We start from the raw sequence: 27,260 nt of genomic DNA on the forward strand, positions 1-27,260 counted from the left end.
TGCACATATTATTCTCGAAGTTCTCGTTCATTAGAGCTTTCTTATCATTCTTTTTTCTGCTCTTCGGTTCAATGTCAAGGTATAAGCCCAACAGAAACGAAACCTCATAAATGTAACTCTTTAAATCCGCGCACATAACCAATTGGCCACTATACCCAATGGCCTGAAAACTGTTTATTAGAGCTGTTAGGTAAGGTTGATGGCTTGACATTGAACCGAAAAACAAACAGTGAAGCACCGACAAGTGAGGAGTCAGATTGATTAATGGGCGTCACACTACTCACTCTGGTTACTATTTTTGACTACCGTATACACACGCGTACATCGTCACCTTCGTTTTGTCACAAATACAGACTTTGGTTCAGCCAATCCATCGCGTTTAAGTGATATGAGCAGGAACGATAAGGCAAAATATGACAAAGCCAGTACCCTGGCTTAATCGCACCACATAAACACGTCAGTTTCACACTGGCTTCGGGGACTTCGTAAGAGATATGGCGAACTGAGTTCATATATAACCTGGTATTGAACAAGGAATAGTGACCAAGCAAGAGCCTCTCGGAGGGGGATGGTTGCGCAGATGCCGAGGGGATGGTTGCGTAGATACCGATTGGTCCATGGATATAGGGGCTCCTACATGGACAGCCAACAAGTTGATATAGATATCCATAGTTGAAATTCATGCTTATTTGGGTAATCACTTCCTACTACAGTATAAAGATCATCTCTGCCCCCAGCCTTTCTTCATGATTACAATCGCCCTTCAACAATCTCAACATAGTTACAGTAACACCGTTGCCACCTTTCGCTCCTGCTCACAGTATGGGCATATATTCTTCCCAATCAGAGGTGTCAGCCCACCGGATGCGAGTTGTTGAAGCGGTACTCGTCTTGGTAAGGACTTGGTTTCCCTGCAGTTGACTACGCAACCTGCTCACAATACCTCGTAGCTCGTTCTTTACCGCTTTGGCTTGATCATATACCGACTCTACTTCCACCCCCTCTCGAAGGTGCCCGGTCCAAAGCTTCTTGCCGTCTCGCGTCTTCCACATGGTATACAGAACAATCTCCGAGGCAAGTTCGTCCGCAGCGCGACAGAACTACACAACAAATACGGTCCCGTCGTCCGGATCGCCCCCGACTTTATCTCCGTCGAAGGCTCCATCGGGTGGTCGGAGATTTACGCACGTCACCCTTCCAAAGAGGAATTCGGGAAGATATGGCAGAACTACGGGCCCACTCCCACCCCTTCACTTTTGCCTGCCGATCGTGACGTCCACAGGCGTCAGCGACGTGTCTTAGGGCACGCGTTTTCAACAGCTGCACTGACCTCACAGGAGTGCTACATAATGGAAAATGCCAACAAGCTCTTTGGAACCTTGAAACAATTTGCGGAAGAGAACAAAGCCGTCGACGCTCCGCTCTGGTACAATAACTTCACGTTTGACGTCATTGGCGACTTGGCCTTTGGCGAGCCTTTCGGATGCCTCGATTGCAAGGACTCTGTTCACCCGTTGATCGCCAACATCTTTCCTAACTTCCGCGCAGACGCCAGGTTCGCCTTTTACTCAACAATCCCCATTCTAGGTCGGATAATGGCCCGCATATACAGGAAAGATGCTCAAACTAGAGAAGAGATGGGCCGCGTCATGGGACTCAAAACGGAGGAAAGAATGTCTTTGGGTACGGAATTGCGGACTGATTTCATCACATACATCATGCGTGGGAACAAAGACGGTACGGGAATGTCGCACGAAGAAATTCTTCACAACATCCGGACCCTGCTCCTTGCTGGCACGGAAACAACGGCGACGGCCCTGTCCGGCTTTACTTACCACATCAGCTATGACAAGCACACCCGTACAGCCCTCACCGAGGAGATCCGCAGGGCTTATTCCTCCGAAAGCGCTATCGATATCCAATCGACTTCTTCTCTACCTTACCTGAACGCCTGCATCGAAGAGACGCTCCGAATTTTCCCCCCAGTGCCGGAGATTCCAAACCGAAGGTCCACGGGAGATTTCGTCGGTGGATACTACGTTCCCAGAGGCGTGAGTTTACCTAGCCAACCACAATGCTTGGCGGCGCGGACTGACAGTTCATCGCAGACCATGGTCGGTGTAAACCAATGGGCCACGACGCACTTGGCCAGCAACTTCGCCGATCCCATGAAATTCGCCCCAGAGCGGTGGCTCCCAGTCACGCACCCTCTGTACAATGTACGCTATTCGTCAGATAACAGGGCAGTTTCCAAGCCTTTCTCTGCAGGCCCGAGGGACTGTATCGGAAAGAATTTGGCAAAAGTCGAGATGCGTCTTATCATTGCCCGGCTCTTTTGGAACTTTGACCTGGAACCTGTCGAGGGACAGGAGGACTGGATCAGCTCTCAGCAAGTCTTTGGCGTTGTGGATAAGGGTCCTTTTATGGTCAAGCTCAGCCGTCGACAAGAGATTTGATTCTGGGGTTAGCGGTATTGTGATTACTTTGGGATTGGATGAAGCCGACACTGGAAACCAAGGCTTAGGGCCCCTTTGTCGTCCCATAAATGTGCATATCTATTGTCGCATGGGGTGACACGGATATACCCGTGGGACTAGTATGGAGAATAGCACCGGCGCTTAGCGCCGATGCTGCGCCTCTCCTGGTGCATTTACAACGTAGCACGCTCTCTTTCTTTTGTTACTCCTCTTAGATAGTGCCTTATACTAATTCATTTGCTAACCTACTTCTACTACTACGCCATGATGCCACACCTATAATTACATTCAAGTGACACCTTCCATGAAATACTCATGCCTCTATCAGCACCAAGTATCCCCAGCCGCAACCGTCTCTCGCCCAACAAGCACCGACGCAGTCTCAGTCCAGGAGCCCGTACTCCAGATGCAAGCGGCCCATTCATCCTGTCCCGCCATCATGCCCTCGATAACCTCCCCGGGGAACCAGAACGACACCGTACTGTCCTCCCGTTTCCACTGCGCCGTTGAAACAACATGCACCGTGTCCTCCGACTCAGGCCGCCCTGCCTTTTGGAGCCGTGACTTGAGGAAGGACTTGGACTTGACCGACTCCTCGTCCAGCAAAGACTGGCGTAACTTGCCCTCTCCAGGCACCTGCCCGTTCACGGTGCGGTTCCAGAATACCAGGACCGAGGACATGGTGCCAACGTCGGGCGGGTTCGCCTCGCCGGCCGCGGCATCGAAGAAGGCGTCGTTGATGTCGATGAACTTGACTTTGAACTCCCGGATCGTGGACGGGTCTGGAAGTTGCTTTGCCACTGCCTCTTGGAGTAGGAGGCCGAAGGGCAGCAGGCGTTGCCACAGCGAAAGCAGAACCCTGTACTCGATGGCAAAGGGTCGCATGGAGATGTTCTTCGAGGGGTGGATTTTCTTCGCCTCAGCTGCGTCTGTGATGGGAGCTCGCGGCGGCCGCGCGGTGCTTGAGACCTCGCCGCTAGCTAGATCGTTGAGAATGCTAGACAGCCAGTAAGCAGGGTAGCCCATCTTGAACAGATGCGAAACGAGCCGGAAGAGGGTCGTCAGGTTGAGCGGTCTCAAGACCCGTCTATCATAATCAGAAACCCATGGAAATGGTAAACATAACCGGAAGAACAACGCATGCAGCCAGTGCTCCAGACTTCGACGCGGCATCAGCTTGGACCACTCCAGGGCCTTGGTCGACTGGCGCGTCCACTTCATCGAGAAGACCATGACGGAGCCCATGCTTTCCAGAGCTTTCTCCATTTGGGCGCACTCGGGTACGAGGGCAGCCGAGAACGTATTCTCCGCCTTGGCGCGGCCGGCGAGCAACAGACTGTCGACCAGGAAGGAGTCGTGAGTGGGCCACACTTTGGTGTTGCGCAAGACATTAGAGGTCACCGCTGACGTCTTTCGGGGGCGCAAGATCGGCAGGGCGTGTAGGAAGGTGGCCATGGCACCTCCCACATAATCCGGGACGTTGCTCATGTGAATGCGGTCAAATCTGTCGGGGAAGGCGGTTGAGCCCGGGAGTTTGGAGTGGGCTTCGCTCCTCAGCAATCCTTGCTCGGCGGATTCGAAGTAGCTGACCATATCGCCGATAACGACCTCGAATTTGGCCTGGCCATGGTCCATGATTGCAGACAGGGATCCGGCGACGCAGTCGAAGAATCCCTCTAGGTGTGGCAGAACACCGCTCACTGTCTTTTCCAGGGTTCCGGGTGGAAGGTTGCCCCATAAGAGGGCAGCGGTCTTGTGAGGGGTGAAGGAGATATTTGGGGTGGAGGCGGACGTTCGCTTCCTCTCCAGTTCGAAGTCGATCAACGTGAGATTTGGCTTCCACTGCTCCTGGATATACTGTTCCAGGCTCCGCTTATTGCCCGGCGTGCGCTTTTTCCGGTACTCCTTCAACAGTTCTACAAGTCGGCTTTCGTGCTTCTTCAAGAGGTGTGTGTGAGGCAGCATCACGCCAAGGTCCTCATATTCGAGAACATCCGGGCTACCCGACTGGCACCCTGGAGGTGCGCCGTTGTCCTGGTCAGGCCTCTCTCCAAGCATTCTTCCTGTCTTGAGGGCAAGCAGTTTCCCTTGTACGTGAGTGAGGAACTCTGTGGTGGTGTACCAGTCCTGAGGCTGCTTTTGCCAGTTCTGCAGGTGGGTTTCAATCTGTGCTCGGTGTGCGGTGTTGATGTAGAAAGCTTTCAAGACGGGATGAATGTCATCCGCCATAAGCTCTTCCAGAAGGCCCCTGATAGCTGTTTGAACTCTCGAGTAGGCCCATGCCGGCATGGTTGCCGCAGTGAACAGGTAGCTGAGAGCAACTAATGTTTCTGATCTCGTCTCGGTGGATGCTTCCTTTGCGTCTAAAAGCAAGCGGAACATGATCAAGTCGCGTGCAAAGACCGTCGGGTTAATGTCGAGCAGAGTGAAATGGTATTTGGTCCGCCCGAGATGCGGAGAGGTTGAACTGATCAAGCCAATGGAGATGAGCGTTGCGAAGAGGTTTCGGGCGTCTCCAATTCCGGCAAACAGGAAGGAGTAGTCTGGTTGTTTCGATTTGGCCATCTCAAGGTTGAACTCGGGTTCCGGGTCATCATGACCAACCGGATCGTACACCGGCTCGTCTTGTCTAGAATATTGGGTGAGCAGGCATTCAATGTAGGTCCAGTAGTAGGCAAAGGCACTTACAGTGAGAACTTGAACCGCGAAATCCTGTCCCTTATCTCACCCCGAAGCTTAGCGGCATCAGGGAACAACTTTTCCGTGGCTTCTGCGGTCTGGATCGACTGCTCAATCTGGCGCTTGTCCTCACTGGCTTCCGGGAGCGCGCCGATCGCCTTGGCGGCCTGAGCGGGCCTCTTGGCAAGCATATACGACTTGCCCATCCGTACACGAACACTCTGTTCGAGATCAGGATCAGGTTTACTTTGCAGGAGTATCAACACCTTCTCGCAAAAGATGGCCGCACCAATATAGTTACCCATCTCGAACTTGACTGCCGTTGCATTGGACAGTGGCCGAGGGTCCGTCGGGGCAAGGCGCACTGCTTGGTTGTATGCAGACTCGGCTGGCAGATAACGTCAGTAACTCGCAAGTCACAACATGGATGATTGGCGTATTGTTCTGGGTGAAACGGGTACGGGATGCACACCTTCTGTCAGGTTACCTGCTTTGTACAGGGCGTTGCCGCGTTCGCGCTCCGCCAATGCGGCTTGGGCGGGATCAGCCGTCTCGCTGGCCATGTTGAAAATACCTCCAGAATGGCGTGGTCGTAATGGGTGCGTGGGGGATTTGTGATCGATGAAGCGTCGACGGCCCCTCAATAGCACTTTGCAATGTCGTTGGATTAAAGTGGGGCTCGGCAAGATCCGAATGGCATGGATCCCCTCTATTCGTCGGGGAATCTTGCCTCCGCCCACTAGTATGGATTCTATGCTCTTGCGTATAGAACGACTCCCACATACAAACCAGCTCCTTCAAGAGCGCCATTCTCTATGTGTGTGACGTACAACCATATATCCCACCTTCTTCTGTAGTCTCTAAATGCAAGAAGTGACCCGGTCAGGGGGCATTGGATGGCTCATTGTCTCTACAAGTTGAGCTGTAGAGACGTCCAACTTGGATACCACTCAGAAGTATGACCTACTATGACTACGTGATTCAAATTTTGCAACATATAAGTCATACAGGAATAACCATAGGTCAAGACCAGTATAAATCAGGCTTTCAACTACCAATGCCTTTCTCTAGTTCCAGTGTATCAACCAAAACACCAAGCAAGCATAGTCAAGAGTTCAATTCCATTCAACTGAAGCCAAACGCTAGCACAACAACTTATACCAAAAGTTACAGACAACCCAGTAGCAACAATGTACAGCAACCCATATGGCCACTACCCAGGGTACAACCACATCGAGCGCACGTACTGGCAACGATCCAACTTGCTCCAGGCTCCGCGTGGGTGGGATGGCCAACTGGGTTCGAATTACTACTATTACTATGCCGGCGGCGGCAACCCCGCGCACGGTTGGCCGCGACAGCACCTCGATGGCATCGGAACGCAGTATATAATGTACAATCCACAGACTTATGGACGGTCCCTCGAGGCCAGGGGTGTCCCGACGTACCCTTCGGTTGATAGAGGTATCTGGTAATAGAGTTTATAGAGGACAATGTGGTCAAGTCAGTAGACAGCATATGTAGAGATGCCACCAGAGTAAAGAATGTAGAGAGTTTTCTAGCTTGCAATATATACCACATGTCAAGTTGGGTCCAGCAGATAAATTATAAATTGATTCGAGTTGACCATCAGTGATTCACCAGAAGGACCCGCGAGGATAGTGTGACCTTATCTCGTTGTATAACATAGGGCAACAACGATTAAGATAGCCAGTAGCAAGCAGGCCGAGTTATAAAGACCTCGATACCAGCGACTTTACATAGAATATGTCGACGCTGAGTATGAGACAGCGCCTCTACTATGGATGGGAAAGGTCGCAGCGGAATCCACGGTCTGTTTGGGGATTGCGCGCTAGCTGGACGGCCGTTGGAGTACATTTCGCTTGATCCCTCGCTTCGGAGGGGTCGGAGGCGTGCAGTGTCTGCGCATTACTCCCCAGGCAAAACGCACAGGTAGCTCTAGTTTCACTTGTCTGGGAGTTTGACAGCGGAAGCTAGGGCTCTCGTATGGGGCTGACAAACCTTGCAGCGCTATTGAAATCGTGCATTCAGACTGTGGATATAGATAAGAAGTTCAGCGAGGTATGTGACCTGGAATCAGGCGCCTGCCGACCAAAACGACTCATACCTTCTGATGGTGGCTAAAGCCGTCGAACGAAGTATTTTTTAGGCCTACACACACGAGGTCGATCTAGCGGAAAACAAACCCGTGGGAAGCAGGAGACCAACTCTACATAACGTTTGATCCCTGCTTGGACCTGGTTACATAATTGGCTAGCAGGGGCTCTAACGCTAAGGAGGTTGCCGGCATTCGGAAATGGATCAAGACCCGGGCTGGACTTTCGAGAAGTTCTCTTTAAAGGAAGAATGTCACATCGTGAAACTCACCGTTCGTCAAGGGAGAAGAGGTGGCACCGACGGGATGGATGTGGCTATTGTGGCTGCTGTGGCTGTTTAATAAATATCGTATATCCAGGGGAATAAAAGAATTTTCCATATGGTCCCACCTCAAGGAAAAGTATGTAAACTAGATCGCATTACACATTTTTCCAATGGAAATACCTAGGCAAGGAGGGAGCATATGTAAATAGATATTTCTGCGATGCTGCATGACTCGATAAGAGGTGCAATGCATTGCCGGCATTTCGGGTCGCTTGGATGAACTGGGCAACTGGCTTGGGTAGGTTTCGGGACAAGATCCGCTCTGCTCCACCTCTCGGCCACCCCCATTGGGCCAGAGATGCCAATACGAGAAAAGGATGGACGGATGGGGTCGCCTAAGGGGCTAGAGCCGAGACTCAGCCTCCCGCCCAGATCCCCTTGAGGGATGCCGCGCCGGCCGAGGCACGATTGCTGTCAATCGGATCAGGAGACACTCAAATGTCACTGAGTATATGTAGTGGCCGCCAGCTCCAACATGTCGTGCACGCTTTCCTCTTCGCTTGCCTCCCCAACCATTCATTACACTCGTTAAGTAATAATAGAGCTATTGCCCTCGTTCATAATAGCATCATCACCATCCGACATCATGTTGGCGTTAGGCACCATTCTCCTGTCTTCCGTCTGGCAGGCCGCCACGGCAGCAGGCCATGTCATTCCAAGACAAATCGACGACTCGCAAATGTCGGGCAACGACACAGGCAACGCCACCACCCCGGAACGCGGGGACTACATTTGGACGCCGACCTGCAGATTGCCGAGCCCCAAGGATTTCATGTTTAGCATGGGCTTCGGTTTCGGCGAGCGTTGTGTCCCGGCCACGGGGACACTACAGGGCTTCGTCATCTTCGTGGATTTCCCGGATGCCATGGAGCCCGAGGGCGGAGCAGTGGCCCAGGCCACGTACGACAGCATGGCACCCAAAGCGGCAGAGTGGTATGCGCAGGCCAGTTATGGTCACCTGAGCCTCAACATAACGGCCGATACCACGACATACTACCGCATGCCAAAGGCGGCCGCCGCATACAACTGGATGGGCAACGGGTACCGCCAGGACACCTACGGCCAAGACGCCCTCGACGCCTTCATGGCCAAGGGCGCCGCGCCCCCATCCGGGTACGACGCGCTTTACATAATACCAACGGCCCGCGCCGCGTCCTACATATCCCGCTCCCAGACCACGGATGGCGCCATCTCCACGCGCCAGGGCCAAAGGTGGCCAAGTTTCTCGTGACCTTTGGCGCCGCCGACTGGGACCTCCTCGCCTCGACTATGGTCCACGAGACGGGCCACACCTTCTGCCTGCCCGACTACTACTCCTTCACCTCTTACACGGGCCTGTACGTGGGACCCTACAGCGTCATGGCCAACAACCAGGGCACGGCGCCCGACTACTTCGCCTGGGACAAGTACCGCCTGGGCTGGATGGGCGACGAGGCCGTCGACTGCGTCCTCGAGGTCGGCAGCACGGAGCACGTCCTCACGCCCCTCGCCGTCGAGGGCGCCGGCAAGAAGGCCGTCGTCATCGCGGGCAGCGAGACCACCGCCCTCATCGCCGAGGTCCGCATCGCCTCTGGCCTGGACAAGGAGCTTTGCGCCCCCGGCGTCATCCTCACCGAGGTCAACACCCGTACGGCCGGCGGCAGTGGCCCCATCCGTGTCCTGGACGCCACGCCCGGCTCGGGCGGTTGTGCCGGCCGGCTGGACGACCTGGAGGACAGCGCCATGTCCCTGACCCTAGAGGGAAGCAAGTCTCTTGCACGCGCTCCTGTCAGCTCGTTTGATGTCCCCGGCTGGGACGTCAAGGTGACATTGTTGAGCGTGGAGGACCAGAAGTACACCATCCGCGTCGACCGCAAGACACCGCCTAGGGTCGACTCGTATTAATAGTAATGCCGAAGGCTAGATTGATACCAATAGAAGAAGAATAACAATAATAACAAATTACCGTATAGCTTATTGCCCTGTTGGCCTTTCCTTCCCGAATAACTTGTGTGTTGGTTGAGAGCGACCGTTGAAATGGCCGTGGTTCAGCAGCCAGTGAAATTGGCCAGTACCTGTGGGATTAGGCGTCTTTGGCGCTGTTGAGGAGTGAAACAGCGGGACTGTGCCACTACAACCACTAAAATCACACACGTCTAGGTCCCACCCTCCGCCAAGATCTAACTGCCGTCGCGATTCAGGGCGAGATCCATGTTCGTTCTGACATCACTGCGAGCCCCCAGGACCCTCAAATAATCTTGTCGGCGACAACTGGCTGACGCGGCAATTGGCATTTGGAGCACCACGCCCGCAGCACTGCAGTTCACGAAGTCCCTACGGATATTATCAATGGGTTTCCTCTGATTGACTGCACCCGTTATCACCTCCAGATTGATAGATCCAAGCCCGACGATCCCTACCAAACTCCACTAAACTGACATTATTCCGAAACCTTGGTTGTTGTCGATCTCCTGAGACACACACCGGGCATTTCACACATATGACCTGGCCAATTCCCTCCCGGACGCCCGACTCCTTTCCCGTCTAAGTATTCATCGACAACGACCACGCGATCGACCTTTTCGCTCTCTTCTCCATCGATTTCTCGACGTTCGATGCTAGATCGCCATCCGCGCCGCCCTCGCCTATCACACCATCTCCCGCCCGATTGACGAACGAGCCAACAGCACGAGCCAGAAAGATCAACACCACTAAGAGCAAAGATGCCTTCCGCCATGGTAAAAGCGACGCTGGCCGCGGCCGCGCTCTCCAGCACGTCCAACGTCCTGGCCCAGTTCCTCGAGGCCTACCAGGGCCAGAAGCCCTTCGCCTTCGACCACCTGCAGTTCCTGCGCTTCGTCATCCTGACGCTGCTGACCTGCCCGCCCAACTACGTGTGGCAGCAGTTCCTGGAGCGCAGCTTCCCGGCCTACGAGCGCCGCGGCGCGCCCAACGACGTCGAGAAGAACCAGCACGAGATGGAGAAGATGACCGAGGCCCACGTCGGGCAGAGCGCGGGGCCCGGGGCCGACGCGGCCGGCCACGGCGGCAAGCCCAAGCTCAACATTCAGAACACCATGGCCAAGTGGTTCATCGACTGCATCACGCTGGGCGCGCTGATGAACACGGTCGCCTTCTTCATCCTCATGGGCTTCCTGAAGGGCCAGGGCCTGGGCCAGATCGGCTACAACATCCGCAACGAGACGATTCCGCTGATCGTCGCCGGCTACAAGATCTGGCCGTTCGCCAGCATCATCAGCTTTGCCTGCATCCCGGTCGAGAAGCGTATCGTCTTCCTGAACTTCGTCGGGCTGCTCTGGGGCATCTACATGAGCCTGGTTGCTGCCAGAGTTTAAAAACAATGGGGGATCTGCAATATTGGATGGCGTACAGGACGGATCTATTGGGAGTGGGTAATGAATTGGTCGGATGGTGATCTACATGGTCAACGCTGAGTCGTCTTCTTTCCGCTGTTGAAGACGGGCGACAGTGCACGACCCATAACTCTGGCGATCTGAAATGTGTGGTTTCAAGCAGTCGCTGCGTGCAATTATTGGCTGACATCCAAAAACTTCAACATATGCTAAAGAATATATGGGCTCATCCACTCCATCGCATTATGTGACTCTTCCACCTATCAGCACAAGAGCCGAATTGATTGAATGTGACGACCAATGACACAGATAGCTCAGTTTGAAATTGAGAAGTAGACATGCGCTTCATATCTATACCGATAGTATCACCAATCGCATTTTGATTCATTTCTATCGATCAGTATATCTCGTGTTATTACCCCAAGCAAAGTGACACAACCTCGTGTGATATGTACTCATTCTCTTCTCTATAAAGGCCTGTTGCTTTGTTGAATGTCTTTCTCTTATCCCTCAACTTCTCCTTCTCCCGCCAGTAACTTGGCCTTCTGCCCCAGGACCTCATCTGTCTGCACGCTTTCACACCCGTGACAAGTCCCCTTTTCCCATTGCGTCTAGGATGGGTCCCCTAGTCTTGCTCTCCCTCATTCTGGGGCTGGCCGCACAGGTATTAGCCACCATGGAAAAGGACTTCATTCCTACTCCGGTAGACATGAACGCAATGCCAAAGATGGTGGGGACGCGCAGTAGCACGCCTGGCGATAACACGTCCTACGCTGACAGCTTCCAAATGGGGACAACTACCTTCTTTTATACCCTTGACGACGGAACCGAGTTTAGTTACCACGGAGAGTCTCGTGTAAGTCGTGTTCTCAGGTAGTCCCCACGTCTTGATGTGGAAAGACGATTCTCCTTGCCCTCTTCCCCCTTTCCCATCAGCAATAGCAACATCTGATCGGTTTGCCCGTGGCGGTGACACACCAACAATAGGATTTCGAACGGGAGCTCAAAAAACGCATGCCGCACTATGAGATGAAGGAACAACTCCAGTGCAAGACAGGCGCGCCGCCCCGGAAACGCTTCGTGGGCCCTCGGCACGACAACGACAATAGCGGCTTGCCTGCCGATGCTGCTTCGCCGCCGCATTTGGTCCGGCGTGCAAAGGCCAATACCCCTGCACCTGGTGTAAGTAATCTAGGCAATGTTTCGCCTCCAGGAGCTTGAGGCCGGTTCCAACTGAAGGTTACTAACGTAGGGTGGTTGTTGCCTGTAGGGAAACCTTGTCAACTGCCTTGATGATTTTGGACCGGTGCAAAATTCGGTCGAGTGTCTAATTCGCGATCTGGTCAGCGATGACAAGCAATCCAGCCCTACCAGTACGCTTTTCCCACACCACTCCCTTCCCTGGTATCGCGTCTTCCTTACGTCCGTAACATACCCATGGGACATTCCTAACACTGTCCAATAGCCGTTCGCGTCGAAGCCAATACATGCTCCCGAATCTGGTGCACCGCCGGGGACGCCAGTCTCTAGTCAGTATACGAATTTCCTTCGCTTCCATGATCCCTCTTCCTCCTTGTCTGTCTCCTTTTCCAAAATCACACTCATTGACCACGCCCCCGTCCATCTACCCAGCTGGTGCAACTACTCGCACCACCCTAAGCGCACGATGCTGAGCACCTTCTCGGTGCCCGTGGCCGACATCAACGCCAAGTGTGGCGGCAACCAAGACGACGAGGGCAGGGGCGCGGTGCAGGGCAACGCCTGGAACGACTACAACCATACCATGGCCGACGCGCGCGTCTACGTTGGCAGGTGTCCCTGCATCTTCCATTCGGGCCAGTGCGGGCCCTTCAAGAACGGACTGCTCAGGCGTGGGTACACTTCAGATACTACGTAGGAACACAGGATGTGAAGATATTCCGAGGAGGATAGATACGGCCCCCTGGCTATGCAATCCAATCTTCTATAAAATCGCAACCCACAACGGCGGATACTAAGGGCGTTATGATCAGTCTTGCCATCGTTGTCGTCGCCATTTTTGTTGTTCTGGTTTTCTACTAGAGTGCGATGTGCTAGCAATGTCTCATTCTTTGGCATGGGGAAAGCAAAGCTACCCCGCCGAAGGAATTACCCCGCGAAAGAAGCCGCTGCGCTCCCACCAACGGAGCACTGAAGCTAACTCAGGAAGGTGCTGCTTAAGTTAAGCGTACACATAAGCCCCTTCAATTCAAGATGATTCAAAGAGCGACTGAATCACATCTTCGTCTGTAACAGCGCCTGTCGTACACCCATGTTGTTGAGTTCTCGACTTCACAACTTCTAACGCAGCAAAGTATTGTCGGACTTCTTGAGGCTTTCGGGCCCATTCTTCCACCTTGTTCTCGTGCAAGCTAGGATTCGTACCGGTTTCTGCTGCTTCCTCTCAGATTTTGCCGGTGCAGACATAACGTTTTGGGGAATACGCAAAACTTACAAGACGACTGCCTAAGCTCACGGCACCTGAAGCTTAGAAGAACGACCGCAACATCCAAAGCGTCGAAACTTGCAAAACAGCTTCTCGCCAACGTAAGGGCCTCCCGCATTTCTTTTTCGCTTGTCTTTTGTTGCTCTCCCCAAAGGCTTCGAAGTTCGAGGGTCCTGATTGCCCACGTCGCATGGCCCCTTGGATCCGCGAACTCGGGGTACATCTCAAGCAGCCCATTGTCTTCCAGACTGGCCAGAGACACGGTGCACGATCGTCCTGCGTGATAAACTTCCCCTTGGGAAAGATACTCTCCGAACTGATATATGTAGACCAGCAAGCGAGTATCATAGAAGTGCCGTATATCGTCCCGCTTGACGAATTTATAGTAGGCCTCGAGAAGTCGCTTGGCGTGGATGAACTGCTTGTCGTGAAACCTCCGGGTATCTATCATGCAAATCTTGATATCTGCCGAGTTGCTTCCGTAACGATGACGCCTGTACAAAGCGTATTGGATGGCGTACAGTAAAGATGTGGTCCACGACATGAAGTTGTCGGGAATCGGACTCGTGTAGTCTTTCCACCTCCAAGGGTTCATGTGTCTATCCACAATGGACAATCCGAGGTTCTCGTCTAGGGAGAAAATGTCTTTCTTACTGGTTAGAATCCGATCCGCCCTGGCTGGTGAGGCCACTATGTCCTCGTCGCTTTGTCCATAACTCCCAGAGTCATATGTCCGGAAGAGATACTGCGGTTTCTGATCGAAGTAGAAGTCGAAAGCTTGGAACAGCGTGTTTGCTTCGGGGTTGAAAAGCAGGGGCGCCGGATAGCTGACGAGTGAAAATCCGGACCATGACTCCTTCCACAATAACTCTCCGTCTTGCTCACTTCTAAACCTCGTATTGCGTCCTGGATTAGTGATGCAGGTAGCGTATACATTAGACCTTTCCACAGGCCCAGTATGTTCTTTCCCCCGGACTGATTCTCGATAAAGGTCGAATTGTAGGGTGCCATCAGACCTGGTTGCTTCTTCGCGGCATCTTTTCGCCATCATGGCAAACAGCAGACTTTCTTCTCCACCTGCGAGCTTCTCCCGAACCCCTTGAGCGATATGTACCAACTCTTCTTTGAAATATAAAAGGGGTGCCTGAATAACAAACCGATCACTACCCATATATTCGAGTAGTTGCGTAGTGACCGTATCGACAAGTCTGGTGTCCATTTGGTCTATTGCACTCCCAATGTCTTATTCAGCAAGAGCCTGTAGGGGTAGTTCCGGCGAATATATGGATTGAACTCACGACGAATCTTGCTCTAGGTTCAACGTAACTGTATGTGTACATTATATAAAACATCTAGCTTCATTATAAAGATATATGCCGTAGATGCGTACAAGGATAATCTCTACATAGCCTATAAATATCCTTGAATCAGACTTGCATGACAACTACGCGTTACTGCAGTCATTGTGCTGCTTCATGCCATAGGGCTTTATTCTATGGGGTCTACGAGGTGGATATTTTTAGACAGTCATGCCTGCCTCAATGTACAACACCTCTTTACAGGCTTCTTACCGCCACTCTAGAATTCCTCGGTGTTACTCAGTCTAAATTAAAGCGTAGGTGAGGGTGTCATGACGTACGTACAGCCACCTGCATCGCATGAGTTTAAGAAGCGGGACCGGCCGGCGGAACATCCCAGAAATATAGATTCACATCTGGACCTTACGTGATCAACTCTGTAGAGCTAGAGTGCTACTCTATTGAAACTGATTTATAGTTCTGAAGAAAAGTTAGATAGAGGGAGAGTAGTTATCGCTAATATGTGACGTAGCAATTATGAGAACATTATAGTTATCCATGGCAGTCTCGTCCATAAACTGATGGTAAAGTGCTATTTCTATAGTGGAAGTAATCTTGGGGACGGGGCCAGGACGGTTGGAAGGCGCCGTCATCGTTCCGCATCGTGTGCGTCAATTGGGCTCGGCGGACTGCTCGGCAGCTATTAGAAATGGTTTCTGCTATTTAATTATTCCCGAGCTTTATGAGAGAGACTAACGAGAGCGCGTGTGATAGAAAAGGTGTTGAGTGTTCTTTAGAAGACACCGTGCCACTTCGACTGTCTGCTTAATATCGATATTCTTGTAGGATCATGTGTGGAACTGTACTTACTCGGCACAATGTTCCATCCGAAATTACTAATCCTTGTGAAACATAGAAAGGACGTATTTCCCCCAGTACCTCTGTGAAATCCTCGGAATCCAAAACTGGCGTAGAAGCATGTCTTTTGTGCCACATGCTCCTTGCTCTTAGCTATCGGCCAGTTGCTCGTGCCCTTATTCTATTTTGCGACTTGGATTGATAAACTTCAAACGTTCGTCAGGCATCTTCCTCTGCGTCACGGGAACACCGCTTGCAACGGAGATTTTCACGTGTGTGGGCGTCATGGAGATAGAGGAACCCCAGCTTTTTAGCGACCTGCCTGGCGAAGGAACTGCGTCGGCCTTCGCGCAGTGGCGGAGGAGAGAGAAATCGTAACATCAACATGACTCACTGTTATCTCAAGATAATGCCCGAGTAGTACCCAACCACACGCCATGGGGACTCGCCGTGAATCGCAGCCGGGGTTGGAAGTGGCATATCACGATGCCTCTGAAATAAGTCGCCCCGGGCCTGCAGAGCTTTTGCTGAACCAGCCCATTCCGACACCAGCGTCTGTGTCTCGTAGAAGTAACCAGAGAATATGCAGGATGCGGAAGCGGGACTTCCGGATCATCCTTGCTATCTTTGTGCTGTGCATATTGGTGCTGTGGCCGGCGGCGTTGCTGGTAGTCGGTACAAGATCTTGTGAGCGACGTCTATTTTCGATGCTTTGATTGTGTGATCCAAGTCGTGGTTGAGTCCCAGCTAATAGTGACACAAACTACTTTAAGTAAGATTGATGCTGGTACGAAACCGCCAGATGTAGCAGCATCTCCCAACGCAACAAACACCACAGCCAGTACAGCGACCGACACATCCACCGCGTCCTTCGCAACCGCCATGAGCGGCATCCTGGCACTCGACTGTCCGGATATCGACGGCACTAACAAGACTTTCAGCTCCACGTCGTCGGGATCGACGAGAAATACTACAACTTATACCATCACCTACACTTTTATGTTTCACTGCGAGAGCGACGGGATAACCTCGGGTGGTGACGGTGCTGAGAAATGAAACACGACAGCCATCGACGAATGTGTGCAGCAGTGCGCCACTCATAATCACGAGGCGTCGGATGACTGGTCCTGCGGTGGCATGGTGTGAAATGGGAATCTCACGAACGCCATGGCGCAGGGCGGTAATTGCGACCTGAAGTTGGGCACGGTGACCACGTCCCCCTGCGAGGGCTGTGTAATTGCGGCGGCATTACTGATACAGAAGCTACTCTACTAAGGCATATTAGGTGGCATCTGGCGTTCGACACGGTACTTATAAAACACGCCAATGACAATGAATTATCAGCTTTCGTGTGGGACGAGATCCGCTCGCGGAAATGGAAAAACTCGTACACTCAATGGCGTGAACCACTAACGATAGAATTCGGTGATAGTTATGTACGTCTTTATTCATATATTCTTCTTCTCTAATGCTTTGTACAGTATAGAATGTGCAAGTATAGCGTCGCTTTCACTCTTATGTGGCCAGTCGAGACCTACTAGTTTTCCGATTCCCCTGATTAGTGGCAAGCCCCTTCCACTAGGGTCGCGACTGCTAGTCACCCCCTGATTCCCTTCAGCATTGAAGCCAAACGAGACCATCTACCTGCCGGGGGTCCCGGTTTAGACGCCCAGCTGCTTCTTGGCGAACTCAACGCCAAGCTTCTGTGAGCCGGCGTTGGTGGGGTAGGTGAGATGAACGGCGTTGATGCCGACTCCGTGGGCAGTATCGCAAACACCATCGCCCTGTTTGTTTTCACGTGGTTAGCATAATAGCTTTTATCTGACATGAAGATCCACAAATAGCAATAAAGACCGCAAAAGGGGATGCGGATTCCTTATGGATGAGAAAAAGCAGAACTTACGAAAGCGCAAACATCCATGGTCTTGGAAATCCAGTTCTGGGGGATGGAGCCAAGGAAGACGGAGAGGCCGTTGACATTCTTGGTAGTCGCACCGCCGTTGACGTCGATGTTGCAGGCAAGGCCGGCCTTGTGCATGGGGTTGCCGATGAGGAAGGCGCCCTTGACGGCGTCGAAGCTGGCGCCCGTCAAGCGGCCCATGGCGTTGACGGTGGCGGCGGCGCGCCCTGGGAGTAGCCCTGGAGGATGAAGCACTCGTCCGGGTTGGTCCGCAGGGTGGACGCGACCTTGTTGACGATGTCGGCGGTGCCCAGGGCCGAGTTCTGGCTCGCGTCGGCCAGGTAGACCGTGTTGTAGACCTTGCCGCCGGGCACCTCGGCCGTCAGCCGGCGGTTGATGGCGACGAAGCCGCTGGACTCGCCCTGCATCTCGCCCGTGCCGCGCGTGTTGATGATGGTGTAGGAGCTGCAGGCGCCGGCGCGCTTGTCGACGGTCGCCTCGGCGGCGGGGGGCGGCGTGGGCACTCAGGGCCAGGACCGAGACCAGGGAGAAAAGGGCATTGGCGTGCATGGTGGGCGACGGGGTTTTTTTTTCGAAAGAAGAACGAGGGAGTGGAAGGGCCGAGGTGGAAATCAGCAGAGTGGGATGATTAGGTATTAGAGAATGTGTAAGTCTAGGACTGGTGATGCTGAGTCAAAGGGCCTGGGTAGGAGACGAACCTGATCAGAAAGACGACGATCTAGTATGTCTTTATATCTATTCTTTTGGCCCCCCCACCCCGAGGGAGATTAAAAGCTTCATCCTTGAAAGTTTGTCAGTGGAATACCAGGCTGATCCGGAGTGTATACCCCCATCCACCTGCATCCGCGCCCCTGGTAGATGGAGACACTCTAGGGCCCACTGCCGATGCGGGCAGAAGGAAGAAGCCATATCGCCGACAGCCTAGCCTGCGCGATTATGCCCTATTGCTTGCTCGCCGTGAGTAGCGTGGCAAGAGGACCTCCAATAGCGGCCGAAGTCCCCCAGCAGCAAGGGTTGGGGAGGCGGGCCACATCCACCCACAAGGTATGTGTTCTCGAGCCCGAGTGCTGACGATTTATGACCCGTCATTCACTTAGCAAATTCGACGGCGATTCTATTCCCCAATGTGTAATGTACGGCGCAGTTGGGCGCATTTAGCAACTTCCTGAAACGTCCACCATTTTTGGTGTGATTAAAAAAGAAGAGGAGGAAGAAAGAGGTGGCGCCGTCGTCGGCTATCTTGGTGAAAGCTAATGGCAGTTGATGGCCAATGGCAGTGCGTCCCTGCGCTAAAATAGGGTACCCGAATCTGCACCCCAGCGCGATACAGTAGCAACCCGCGCCCCAATGCTACTGTATCTAACAAGGTTACAGTTGATTGCACCCATTGGCTAGCGGAGATGCATCCGCCCGCCATCATTACCATTGCATTGTCAATTGTCCAGCAGAAGAAACCAGCTGTCATTCTTTTCTTATCTCCCTGTCAGCGACTGTCAGCTGTGCAGGTAAAGGAGAAGAAAATCAACATCGGGATATCATATATCAGATCCAGGCCCTATCAACGAGCATGCGATGATGGCGCGATGACTGAATCGCTCAGTGTGGGAACATTGAAAAAGCAAGCCCTGGCAATCATCTTAGACCCCCTTTTTCTAGTCGGTTCGCGGCTTATACCGAATGAGGGCAAGAGCGTTAATCTTGTTTCAGGCAGTCGGCCCCATCCACAGCTGCTGATTTGATTCAGATGAACGGGTGGAGGTTAGTGCGTGCATCGGGACATCTGGAAGAGGTCGAGAATCCAGATTATCCCAGCGGGGGTTGATGTCTTCTTGTACGGATCAGGTACTCAATTCGGGATATCAGATATCAGATTCACATCATGAACGATTTCCAGTGTAAGTTATGTCATTACTACAGGTATACCCAAAAGAATCACGAAACAGGTAAGTCGTTGATGTTTGTATCATCCTAGAATAGGAGCATACATAGCGCCGACCATCCTGACATGAACGTGATCAACGGCCAAGAAGATCGCCTCACCGCGCCTGAGGCCGGCGTCGAGCTACTCGCTGGCGTACCGCTGTCTGGGGCGCCAGGTGCCGAGGTAGTCGTGGGCGTTGACAGCAGCGCGGAACTGCTCCCGCCCGCTAAGTCGCTGCTGCTGCCCGTAAAGTGGGCCGCCGCCGGCGCCTGATCGTTGTAGTTGGCACTAACGTTGACGCCGACGGTGATCCAAGCCAGCACGCCGTCCGAGAGCGCGCCGCCAAGCATCTGGTAGTCCATCAAGACATCATAGTCGGACGTCGCGGCGGCTTCCGCGATTCCGTCCTCGAGCAGGTCGATGAACTGCTGCGTGTTGCCCTTGTAGGGCTCCAGGCGCTCCACCGCCGACACCAGCTCGCGGTCGAAGAAGAGCTGGCCGACGTGCGTCGCGACGCCGCCCTCGTACGTCTTCCTGTCCGAAAGCACCTTGGCGTCGCGGGTGCTGAGGATGTGGATGTGGTTCGCGCGCCCGGCGTAGTGGCCCGGGAAGACGGTGTCGAACTCGACCACGCCCTCGGCGTCGCTCACCTGGACGCCGCGGCAGAAGTTGCTGCCCAGCCCGCCTTGGCCCGTCGCGTTCACGCCAGAGTACACGCCCGTCGCGTTCGAATGCCACACGTCGATGATCATGTCTTTGACGGGGCTGCAGTTGGACGTGCTGATGAATTGGATGTCAAGGTGCAACGGTACGCCTTTCTGACCTTCCGACACGTTGGTGCGCATCAGCTCCCCGGAGACGAAGTAGGGACCGATGGTGGTTTCTTCGACCAATGCACACGATGCATTGCCCGAAAAGATGATATTCGACGGCGTGGATGGGTCATAGTTCGCATCTACCTTGTGTGAATCGCCCGCCCATTTCTTGAGATCGGCCTCGTCGCGTTTCATTGGGTGGGAGATGCCGCGCTTCTCGCGAAGCTGTCGTGCAGTCTCGGCCCGGCGTGCGACGGCGCGCTGCTGACGAGCAAGCACCGGAGGGGAGTTGGCGCAACCGCTCATGGCTCTGAGCATGTGTTGGTGGGCATGGTTGTACGACACGGCGTCGCGCTTGATCTGGCCAGCGCCGGTGTCCTCCCCGGGATGGGCCATTGCGACGTCGCAGGCGGCGAGTGCCGTTGCGATGAGACTGATCTTGACCATGTCGTCTGCTATGTTACGTTGTCTTCACGAACTTGGATTGTTTGGCTACTGTTCACTGCGTATAGTGATTAATTGTGAAGGGAAGTGAATCCATCTTCGTCTGTCTCAGCGAACAGGTGAATTTCCCACAGGAAAAGGTAACAGCGGTTGCGCCCCTGAAGATCTACATTTTAACATCATCGCCGCTTGGCGGCGGCAATTTCAGGCCATTGCCAAGCTCGTATTGCGTTGCTGGTACGCTACTCCTGGCTGGTAGAGTTCAGTCAGTGGTGGTCCAGCATTTCGGTGACCAGCTAAGAAAGCCAATGGGTAATATGAGGTTCTTGATTGGTCTCGGATGACAGGCAACGACAACGGCATCTTCTTTTCGGTCGCATCGCCCTTCTCTTTCACCGAGGTCAGAGAACTAACCATTGTCGCATACATTGGAGAAGTCACTCGAGCCATTTATACTCACCATCAAGCAAGCCAATACTTCAGATGAACGGTTGGCAAGTGCAAGTGCTGAAGTGTTGAAGTGCCGTAGCGCCGTAGTGGCGCTTGGGCCATCTCATGCGATCGGTGGAACGCAGCGTTTTCCCCGCGCTTCAGATCTGGGGAGAACCTCAACAACGAAAAATGCCCAAGATCTCGAACCGTTCCAAGTACACCGACTCCTGTTCATTCTACGACCGAACGTTGTTCGCCTACAAAACCCACGTGGTTACTGTGTAAGATAAATGGCCCAATCAGGAGTCTCTACACCCACCACCACCACCACCGGGCCGACTGTTCGTGGCATCTCGGTCAGCCCGTCAACGCAATGCTCCCATTGGCACTCGGAACGCGACATCATCGCCATTCGCCACAAATGCTGTGGTGATTACTACGCCTGCATCAGCTGCCATGAAGCCCTCGCCGGCCATCCACCCCAAGTCTGGCCCAAGGCCGAACAAGCTACCACTCAGGCGGTTCTATGCGGCAATTGCGGCCACGAGCTGACCATTGGCGAATATCTCAGCTGCGGTAGCGTCTGTCCCCAGTGCCAGTCGCACTTCAATCCCGGTTGCGCGAACCATTATTCCTTGTACTTTGAGATCTAGTCAGGAGCCATATGTCGGATACTCGATTTGCTACACCCTGAAGCTTTCGCCTATCTTTCCCAGGGAGCAGCTCCCGCCGTCGCGAAGACAGCCAGCCACGTTGGCCGCAACCCCCGCATCCTAACCCCGCAATGGAGATATATAAGATATATCTTCCAACAATATCGTGGCAAGATAGCCGAAACCTTCAGGAGTGTGGTCACTGGCCATGGAGGAGGGGCGCCATATGCAGGCTATTGCCTACCGCTATTTAAAACCTGGATCTAATTGCCAATCACAAGATCGTCAGGTTGGCCGGTTGCCGAACAAGGAAGCTGCGAAGACACATCATGCAGCACTGCAAGAAATACTACCATCAACCCTCTCATTCCATTCGCGGACTTGGTGAAAGCCACAACTGCAGCTAAACAGACTCCCCACCGGCTCGTTGGTTAGATTTCATACCCAGCATCTCGGAGCTGACATGTTCTAGACCAACCCTCCCACGAGGGATGTTCAGCAGGAGAGCGCCCGGTGCTGGGCGTTGGGCGGCTGACTCGCCAACTAGGCTACAATTTTCGAACCTTTCTACTTGTAGATTCGTAAAGTCAATTGTCCCTGCGGCTACTACGACGTACGTATGCGGAATTACGATATCCAAACACGAACCCCTGCCTCCGCTCGAGGCATGCCGGGCTTGACTTCCAGTACGAGCCTAGCCAACCCCACAAAGACCGTGAGGCAACGTTGATGACCCAATGTCTCCCCGCACGCCAAGCACTTACCCCAGGTTTTCCCTTTTTGAGCTGCCGTTCTCAGCGGGGGGCATGAATGTCCCAAGCAGTGTTGCTCCCATATGCCATCATCGCTATTTGTGAAAGAACATAGGACTCTGGATATGGACGCTGAGAAGCAGAGCCGGTCTACGCTTACGCAATTGCAGCAAGCCGCATCGCAGGGTATAAGAGTTCAGGAAACTGCGACCGGTACTCCCCGGCATGGCAAGAGCCTTGGCGACCAAGCTTTCGGGACGCAGCAAGGGCAAAGTGCTTTTCAGAGTTCGATATACAACTAAGATTGACATTGCACGGCGACGCTAGGCACGAGATAACCCTTGGCGAACGGAGATTCTTCTGGCAGCGACGGCTCTCATTCGCTCTGATGACTTCAAAAAAGCGGCTCGGCCAAGGACTAGCTGCGGACTGATGCACAGGGTAGCATGCAATGCATCAACAACTCCGCGCCAGTCTCCGATATTGGGGGAGGGGACAAGCATCCGCATCCTCAAAGTCCCCACTGTCGGGTTCCCATGACGGATGTTCCGTGTAACACCACAGCTGTCCATCCCCTTTGACCGCTCGCGGGGGTCTCAGATGTGCTGTACATATGCTGTCATCCCCCAAAGGTAGATAGATAAGACGTGTGAGACCCTTCTTTCTGTTTGACTTGTCAATCTACTTTCCTCTGGGCAATCCATTGAGTTTTTGGACCCAGTATATGTTTTGATCCCTTTCTCTTCCCCCTGGACTCAAGAGTAGCGCATCATGTCTCGCGACTACACCCCCCAGGAACACTATGGCGAAAAGGCCAGTGTCGACCACGTCGCCGACGTGGCGCATTCCGAGCAAAATGTCAGCAGCACTCAAGATGATTGGCAAAATGAGTTCACCCCCAAGAACAAAAGAATATCATGAAGAGGATCGATCGCCGGCTCGTAACGACAGTCGGGGTCATGTACTGCGTGTCGTTGATGGACAGGTCAGTCGCTCCTCCTTCCCCGCCGCGCGCACGAACAGTCAAAGGTTTCCAACTATGCGACAAAACGCGTGATACGCCTGTTTGTCGATGAGGTGCTCAATAACTAACGCTATTTGTGCGTTTATGTAGAACAAATCTCTCGGCCGCCAACATCGCAGGCATGGACAAAGACCTAAAGCTGATCGGCGACCGTTACTCCATCATCACCCTGATCTTTTTCGTCACATATACCCTCTTCCAGCCGCCGTCGACGGTCATCGTCCGCCGGATCGGCCCGCGGATCCATCTGGCCCTCATCACGCTGCTATGGGGCTGCGTCATGATTGGCATGGGCTTTGTGCAGGACTGGGCGCAATTGGCTGGATTGCGCGTCCTTCTAGGTGTGATGGAGGCCGGCTTCTTCCCTTCTTGTGTCTATCTGCTTAGTACTTGGGTAAGCTGACTCCCTCCTATGAGAATCATTACTTGCTGACGATTGAAATTATTACAGTATACAAGATGTGAGTAGCGTTGGGTGGGAAATGACTTGGGAGAACTTGACACTGACTAACGGCTTTCTAGACGAGGTTGGGAAAAGGTATTCCTTCTTTTACATCCTCGGATGCGTTGCCTCGGCCTTTTCAGGTATCCTGGCGTTTGGCCTCATGCAGATGAAGGGAGTAGCCGGTCTCGCCGGATGGCGCTGTAGGTTCTCTCGTCACTGGAGCTCCCGGCTCACTTGACTGACAGAAAGTGCCACAGGGATTTTCATCGTCGAAGGTCTTATTACTTGCTTGCTCGGCATCGGCGGATACTGGCTCCTCGTCGACTTTCCTGATTCCAGCCGGGTCTCGTGGAACTTCCTGGGAGCGCGCGAGCGAGCTTGGTGGTGAAGCGCGTTAACGCGGACCGAGGCGATGCGGAGACACCCAAGTTCGACTTCAAGCGGTTCATGGCTGCCGGAGCCGACTTGAAGATCTGGTAGGTCGACATTTTTAACCCGACACACGTAAAAGCAACTGGGCGAAGCTAACGATTCGGGATGGGAAAACAGGGCGTACGCTTTGATCTTCTTCAACACGACGACCATCACCTACGCGCTGGCGTACTTCCTGCCCATCATCCTGACGGTCAACCTGGGCTTCGAGGTGGGCGCGGCGCAGTGCCTGGTGGCGCCGCCGTACGCCTTTGCGGGCTTCTACATGTTCCTCATGGGCTGGCTGGGCGACAAGTATCGCGTGCGGGGGCCCATCATCATCTGCAATATGGTCGTCTGCCTTATTGGGTTGCCCATCATGGGCTGGCACAAGAACCCCGCCGTCCGCTACTTCGGCGTCTTCCTCGTCACCGCGGGCGCCAACTCCAACATCCCCTCCGCCATGGCCTACCAGGCCAACAACATCCGCGGGCAGTGGAAGCGCGCGTTCTGCAGCGCCACGCTGGTCGGACTCGGCGGCATCGGTGGTATCGCCGGCAGTCTGGTGTTCCGAAAGCAAGATGCGGCCACGGGCTACAAGCCGGGTCTATACGCGTGCATTGCGTGCTGCCTCTTGACCATCATCCTCGTTTGTGTTGTCGACACGTTCTTCTACTTCGCCAACAAGAAGGCCGATCGCGGGGAGAAGGAGCTGGAAGCTCACGAGGTACGTTCTGCTTCGTGCATGCACGGCCTGTCTATTAATTACTTTTCGTCGCTGACTCACTGGCATGCAGGACGGTTATCAACCCGGCTTCCGATATACTCTATGATGAGGATTTGCTTCAAAGGGATATTTGACGGTAGAACTCATTATGAATCAAAGCGCTTGTCATTATAGGTCCAAGAGAGTATGCTCGGGAGAGAGTGACAATAGACATGTGTAGATAGCTACATAATAAGCGAAACCATGTGTAACAATTGCAGGGGGTTTTTGGATGATCGTTAGATCTCCCTCCCATCCCTGGCGAGCGATCTGATGATGCAATATCGCGTGCGTTTCGAACATGGGTACCTGCACTGCCCGTTTTGGAACTGCAGGTACCCGTAAACTGCAACACATGAATTGAAAATCGTGCGTGGGCACACATCACTGAAGATAATGGAACTGTCTGTCCTCCCAAGCAAAAAGCAACGAATTAAACAGGTACCAGTATTAGATGACAAATTAGATACATGGTAGAAACCAGAAAGCTCCAAATCAACAATCATAGGAAGGGTATATTCGCATAATTCAAAAGAGAGGGAAGGAGATTGCCAACAAGCACCGGCATCGTGGCCGTCATGACCATCATCCCATCGTCATGGCCAAGATCCCTTTTGAAGGGCAGTGAATGTGGGGGTGGGGCGCCGGCGGCAGCAGAACTGACTCAAGTGTCCCAGACGCGACCCATCGAGCCCTGGTCTAAACTCCGTTTCTTCTTCTTGCTGACCACGGCCACCTCCTCGGGCTCCTCGAGGAGATCCGTCGTCGGCATCGAAAAGTCGTGACCCGCCGCCTCGGGATCGTCCCGATACGGCGCCGTAGGCAATGGCTGCTCCATACTGTCGTCGTCGTGGCCTTCTGCCGCCGCCGTTGTTGCGATTGCGCCATTGCGGTGGCTGCCGGCGGCGTTATTGTTGTTGTTGCCGTCGCCGTCCTCGCCTTCCTCCAGGTCGGCGTAGCGGTGCTGGCCCGGGAACCAGGGCGGCAGGAACGCGGCCTTGCCGCCGCCCCCGCCGCTCGACGTCTTCCAGTCGCGGGGGCCCTTCCACGCCCTCATCGCGGGGGGCACCGGGAAGGACCGGAAGAAGCCGCGCGACGCGGACGGGGTGGTGGTGGTGGTGGGCGACGACGCGGTGGCCGTGGTCGGAGAAGGAGCGAACCACGGCATCGCGGGCGTCGACGCGGGCCGCAGGTGGCGCCCGCAGTCGGGACACGCGCCGGGAACTACCTGCCACGCGAGGTATTGGATCAGCGCGGGGACCGCCAGGCCGCTGGAGAATTCGCGCACCGCTAGGTAGAGATGGATGAAGCTACGCGACGGGGAAGAAGAAGAAGTCTGGTCAGCTCCAATGCAATTGCCAATTGGATGGGGGTGGAACCGGTGCTTACAAGTTCACGAGCAAGGGGATCGTCGCGTAGGCGGCGAGCATCGCCAGCTCCGCGCTGCCGCCCGTCTGGATCCACGTGAAGACCAGCACGACCATCAGCGCGGCCGCGAGGACGACGTCGGCGAGGAAGGTCAGGACGGGGCGGCGGGGATGCGTCGACGCGGCATCATCATCGTCTTCTTGGCGGTGGTGCTGCTGCTGTTGATGCCCCTCCCCGTCTTCTGTCTCTTGCTGGGGCTGGGTCAGTGGTCGCGCCTCGACTACTCCGTCATTGTCATTATGGTAGGCCTGCCGAGCACGATGCTTGTTCTTCCTGCTTCTTTGAATGTCCCGCCGCTGCCGCACGAGCAGGAAAACGGACGAGCCGCTCGAGAAGGCGAGGGGCACGAGCCCGACGGCGGGGACGGGGCGGCCCGACCGCACGCCGTGGGCGATGCAGAGGGCGAAGGCGGGGAGGAAGGTCGCGATGGTCACGACGCGCAGGGGCGCCTGCGCTTTTTCGGCGGCGGATGCCATGGTCGTCGTCGATGAAATGTGCGTGTGTGCCAACCAAGTCTCCTCGATTGCTTGACGTTGGCGACAGGAAAGATTGGGTTGAGGGGTCGATTGGTGCCCTGTCCGTTCTGATGTCCGCGCGCGCTCGTTAGGGGTCAACAACTGCAGCATCGCTAACCAATTGGGGTTGGCATCATGCCCACGGGCCTTGGCGTCAACTCA

General features: G+C 54.0%; 12 protein-coding genes across 12 annotated transcripts; 7 read left to right on the forward strand and 5 right to left on the reverse strand.

The window, feature by feature from the left end:
• Window positions 1–822: 822 nt before the first annotated feature.
• PG998_011599 (cytochrome P450) lies at window positions 823–2,456 on the forward strand (the record flags this gene model as incomplete). Its single annotated transcript, XM_066878415.1, has 2 exons — window positions 823–894; window positions 951–2,456. 2 exons carry the CDS (start codon window positions 823–825, stop codon window positions 2,454–2,456), a joined length of 1,578 nt encoding a protein of 525 aa, XP_066727469.1.
• A 345-nt stretch (window positions 2,457–2,801) lies between these two features.
• PG998_011600 (uncharacterized protein) lies at window positions 2,802–5,719 on the reverse strand (the record flags this gene model as incomplete). Its single annotated transcript, XM_066878416.1, has 3 exons — window positions 2,802–5,106; window positions 5,166–5,544; window positions 5,629–5,719. The coding sequence occupies 3 exons, from the start codon at window positions 5,717–5,719 to the stop codon at window positions 2,802–2,804; spliced, it is 2,775 nt and encodes a 924-aa protein (XP_066727470.1).
• A 627-nt stretch (window positions 5,720–6,346) lies between these two features.
• Window positions 6,347–6,631, forward strand: PG998_011601 (uncharacterized protein; the record flags this gene model as incomplete). Its single annotated transcript, XM_066878417.1, has 1 exon — window positions 6,347–6,631. The coding sequence occupies one exon, from the start codon at window positions 6,347–6,349 to the stop codon at window positions 6,629–6,631; it is 285 nt and encodes a 94-aa protein (XP_066727471.1).
• A 1,553-nt stretch (window positions 6,632–8,184) lies between these two features.
• Window positions 8,185–8,829, forward strand: PG998_011602 (uncharacterized protein; the record flags this gene model as incomplete). The annotated part of the gene is made up of 1 exon (XM_066878418.1): window positions 8,185–8,829. One exon carries the CDS (start codon window positions 8,185–8,187, stop codon window positions 8,827–8,829), a length of 645 nt encoding a protein of 214 aa, XP_066727472.1.
• A 38-nt stretch (window positions 8,830–8,867) lies between these two features.
• On the forward strand, window positions 8,868–9,482 carry PG998_011603 (uncharacterized protein; the record flags this gene model as incomplete). Its single annotated transcript, XM_066878419.1, has 1 exon — window positions 8,868–9,482. The coding sequence occupies one exon, from the start codon at window positions 8,868–8,870 to the stop codon at window positions 9,480–9,482; it is 615 nt and encodes a 204-aa protein (XP_066727473.1).
• An 818-nt stretch (window positions 9,483–10,300) lies between these two features.
• PG998_011604 (mpv17 / PMP22 family domain-containing protein) lies at window positions 10,301–10,933 on the forward strand (the record flags this gene model as incomplete). The annotated part of the gene is made up of 1 exon (XM_066878420.1): window positions 10,301–10,933. One exon carries the CDS (start codon window positions 10,301–10,303, stop codon window positions 10,931–10,933), a length of 633 nt encoding a protein of 210 aa, XP_066727474.1.
• Window positions 10,934–11,627: 694 nt separating this feature from the next.
• Window positions 11,628–12,848, forward strand: PG998_011605 (uncharacterized protein; the record flags this gene model as incomplete). Its single annotated transcript, XM_066878421.1, has 3 exons — window positions 11,628–11,807; window positions 11,939–12,133; window positions 12,417–12,848. The coding sequence occupies 3 exons, from the start codon at window positions 11,628–11,630 to the stop codon at window positions 12,846–12,848; spliced, it is 807 nt and encodes a 268-aa protein (XP_066727475.1).
• A 330-nt stretch (window positions 12,849–13,178) lies between these two features.
• Window positions 13,179–14,634, reverse strand: PG998_011606 (uncharacterized protein; the record flags this gene model as incomplete). Its single annotated transcript, XM_066878422.1, has 2 exons — window positions 13,179–13,341; window positions 13,451–14,634. 2 exons carry the CDS (start codon window positions 14,632–14,634, stop codon window positions 13,179–13,181), a joined length of 1,347 nt encoding a protein of 448 aa, XP_066727476.1.
• Window positions 14,635–17,232: 2,598 nt separating this feature from the next.
• On the reverse strand, window positions 17,233–18,041 carry PG998_011607 (carbohydrate esterase family 5 protein; the record flags this gene model as incomplete). The annotated part of the gene is made up of 2 exons (XM_066878423.1): window positions 17,233–17,355; window positions 17,475–18,041. 2 exons carry the CDS (start codon window positions 18,039–18,041, stop codon window positions 17,233–17,235), a joined length of 690 nt encoding a protein of 229 aa, XP_066727477.1.
• Window positions 18,042–19,460: 1,419 nt separating this feature from the next.
• On the reverse strand, window positions 19,461–20,675 carry PG998_011608 (aromatic compound dioxygenase; the record flags this gene model as incomplete). The annotated part of the gene is made up of 1 exon (XM_066878424.1): window positions 19,461–20,675. The coding sequence occupies one exon, from the start codon at window positions 20,673–20,675 to the stop codon at window positions 19,461–19,463; it is 1,215 nt and encodes a 404-aa protein (XP_066727478.1).
• A 2,605-nt stretch (window positions 20,676–23,280) lies between these two features.
• On the forward strand, window positions 23,281–25,222 carry PG998_011609 (phthalate transporter; the record flags this gene model as incomplete). The annotated part of the gene is made up of 8 exons (XM_066878425.1): window positions 23,281–23,399; window positions 23,624–23,927; window positions 23,985–23,994; window positions 24,056–24,178; window positions 24,236–24,246; window positions 24,318–24,454; window positions 24,528–25,116; window positions 25,187–25,222. 8 exons carry the CDS (start codon window positions 23,281–23,283, stop codon window positions 25,220–25,222), a joined length of 1,329 nt encoding a protein of 442 aa, XP_066727479.1.
• A 597-nt stretch (window positions 25,223–25,819) lies between these two features.
• PG998_011610 (uncharacterized protein) lies at window positions 25,820–27,059 on the reverse strand (the record flags this gene model as incomplete). The annotated part of the gene is made up of 2 exons (XM_066878426.1): window positions 25,820–26,465; window positions 26,545–27,059. The coding sequence occupies 2 exons, from the start codon at window positions 27,057–27,059 to the stop codon at window positions 25,820–25,822; spliced, it is 1,161 nt and encodes a 386-aa protein (XP_066727480.1).
• Window positions 27,060–27,260: the final 201 nt, after the last annotated feature.

This window comes from Apiospora kogelbergensis (genome assembly GCF_038363985.1).
Source record: "Apiospora kogelbergensis strain CBS 113332 chromosome Unknown utg000007l_segment0_segment0, whole genome shotgun sequence".
Lineage (NCBI taxonomy): Eukaryota > Fungi > Ascomycota > Sordariomycetes > Amphisphaeriales > Apiosporaceae > Apiospora > Apiospora kogelbergensis.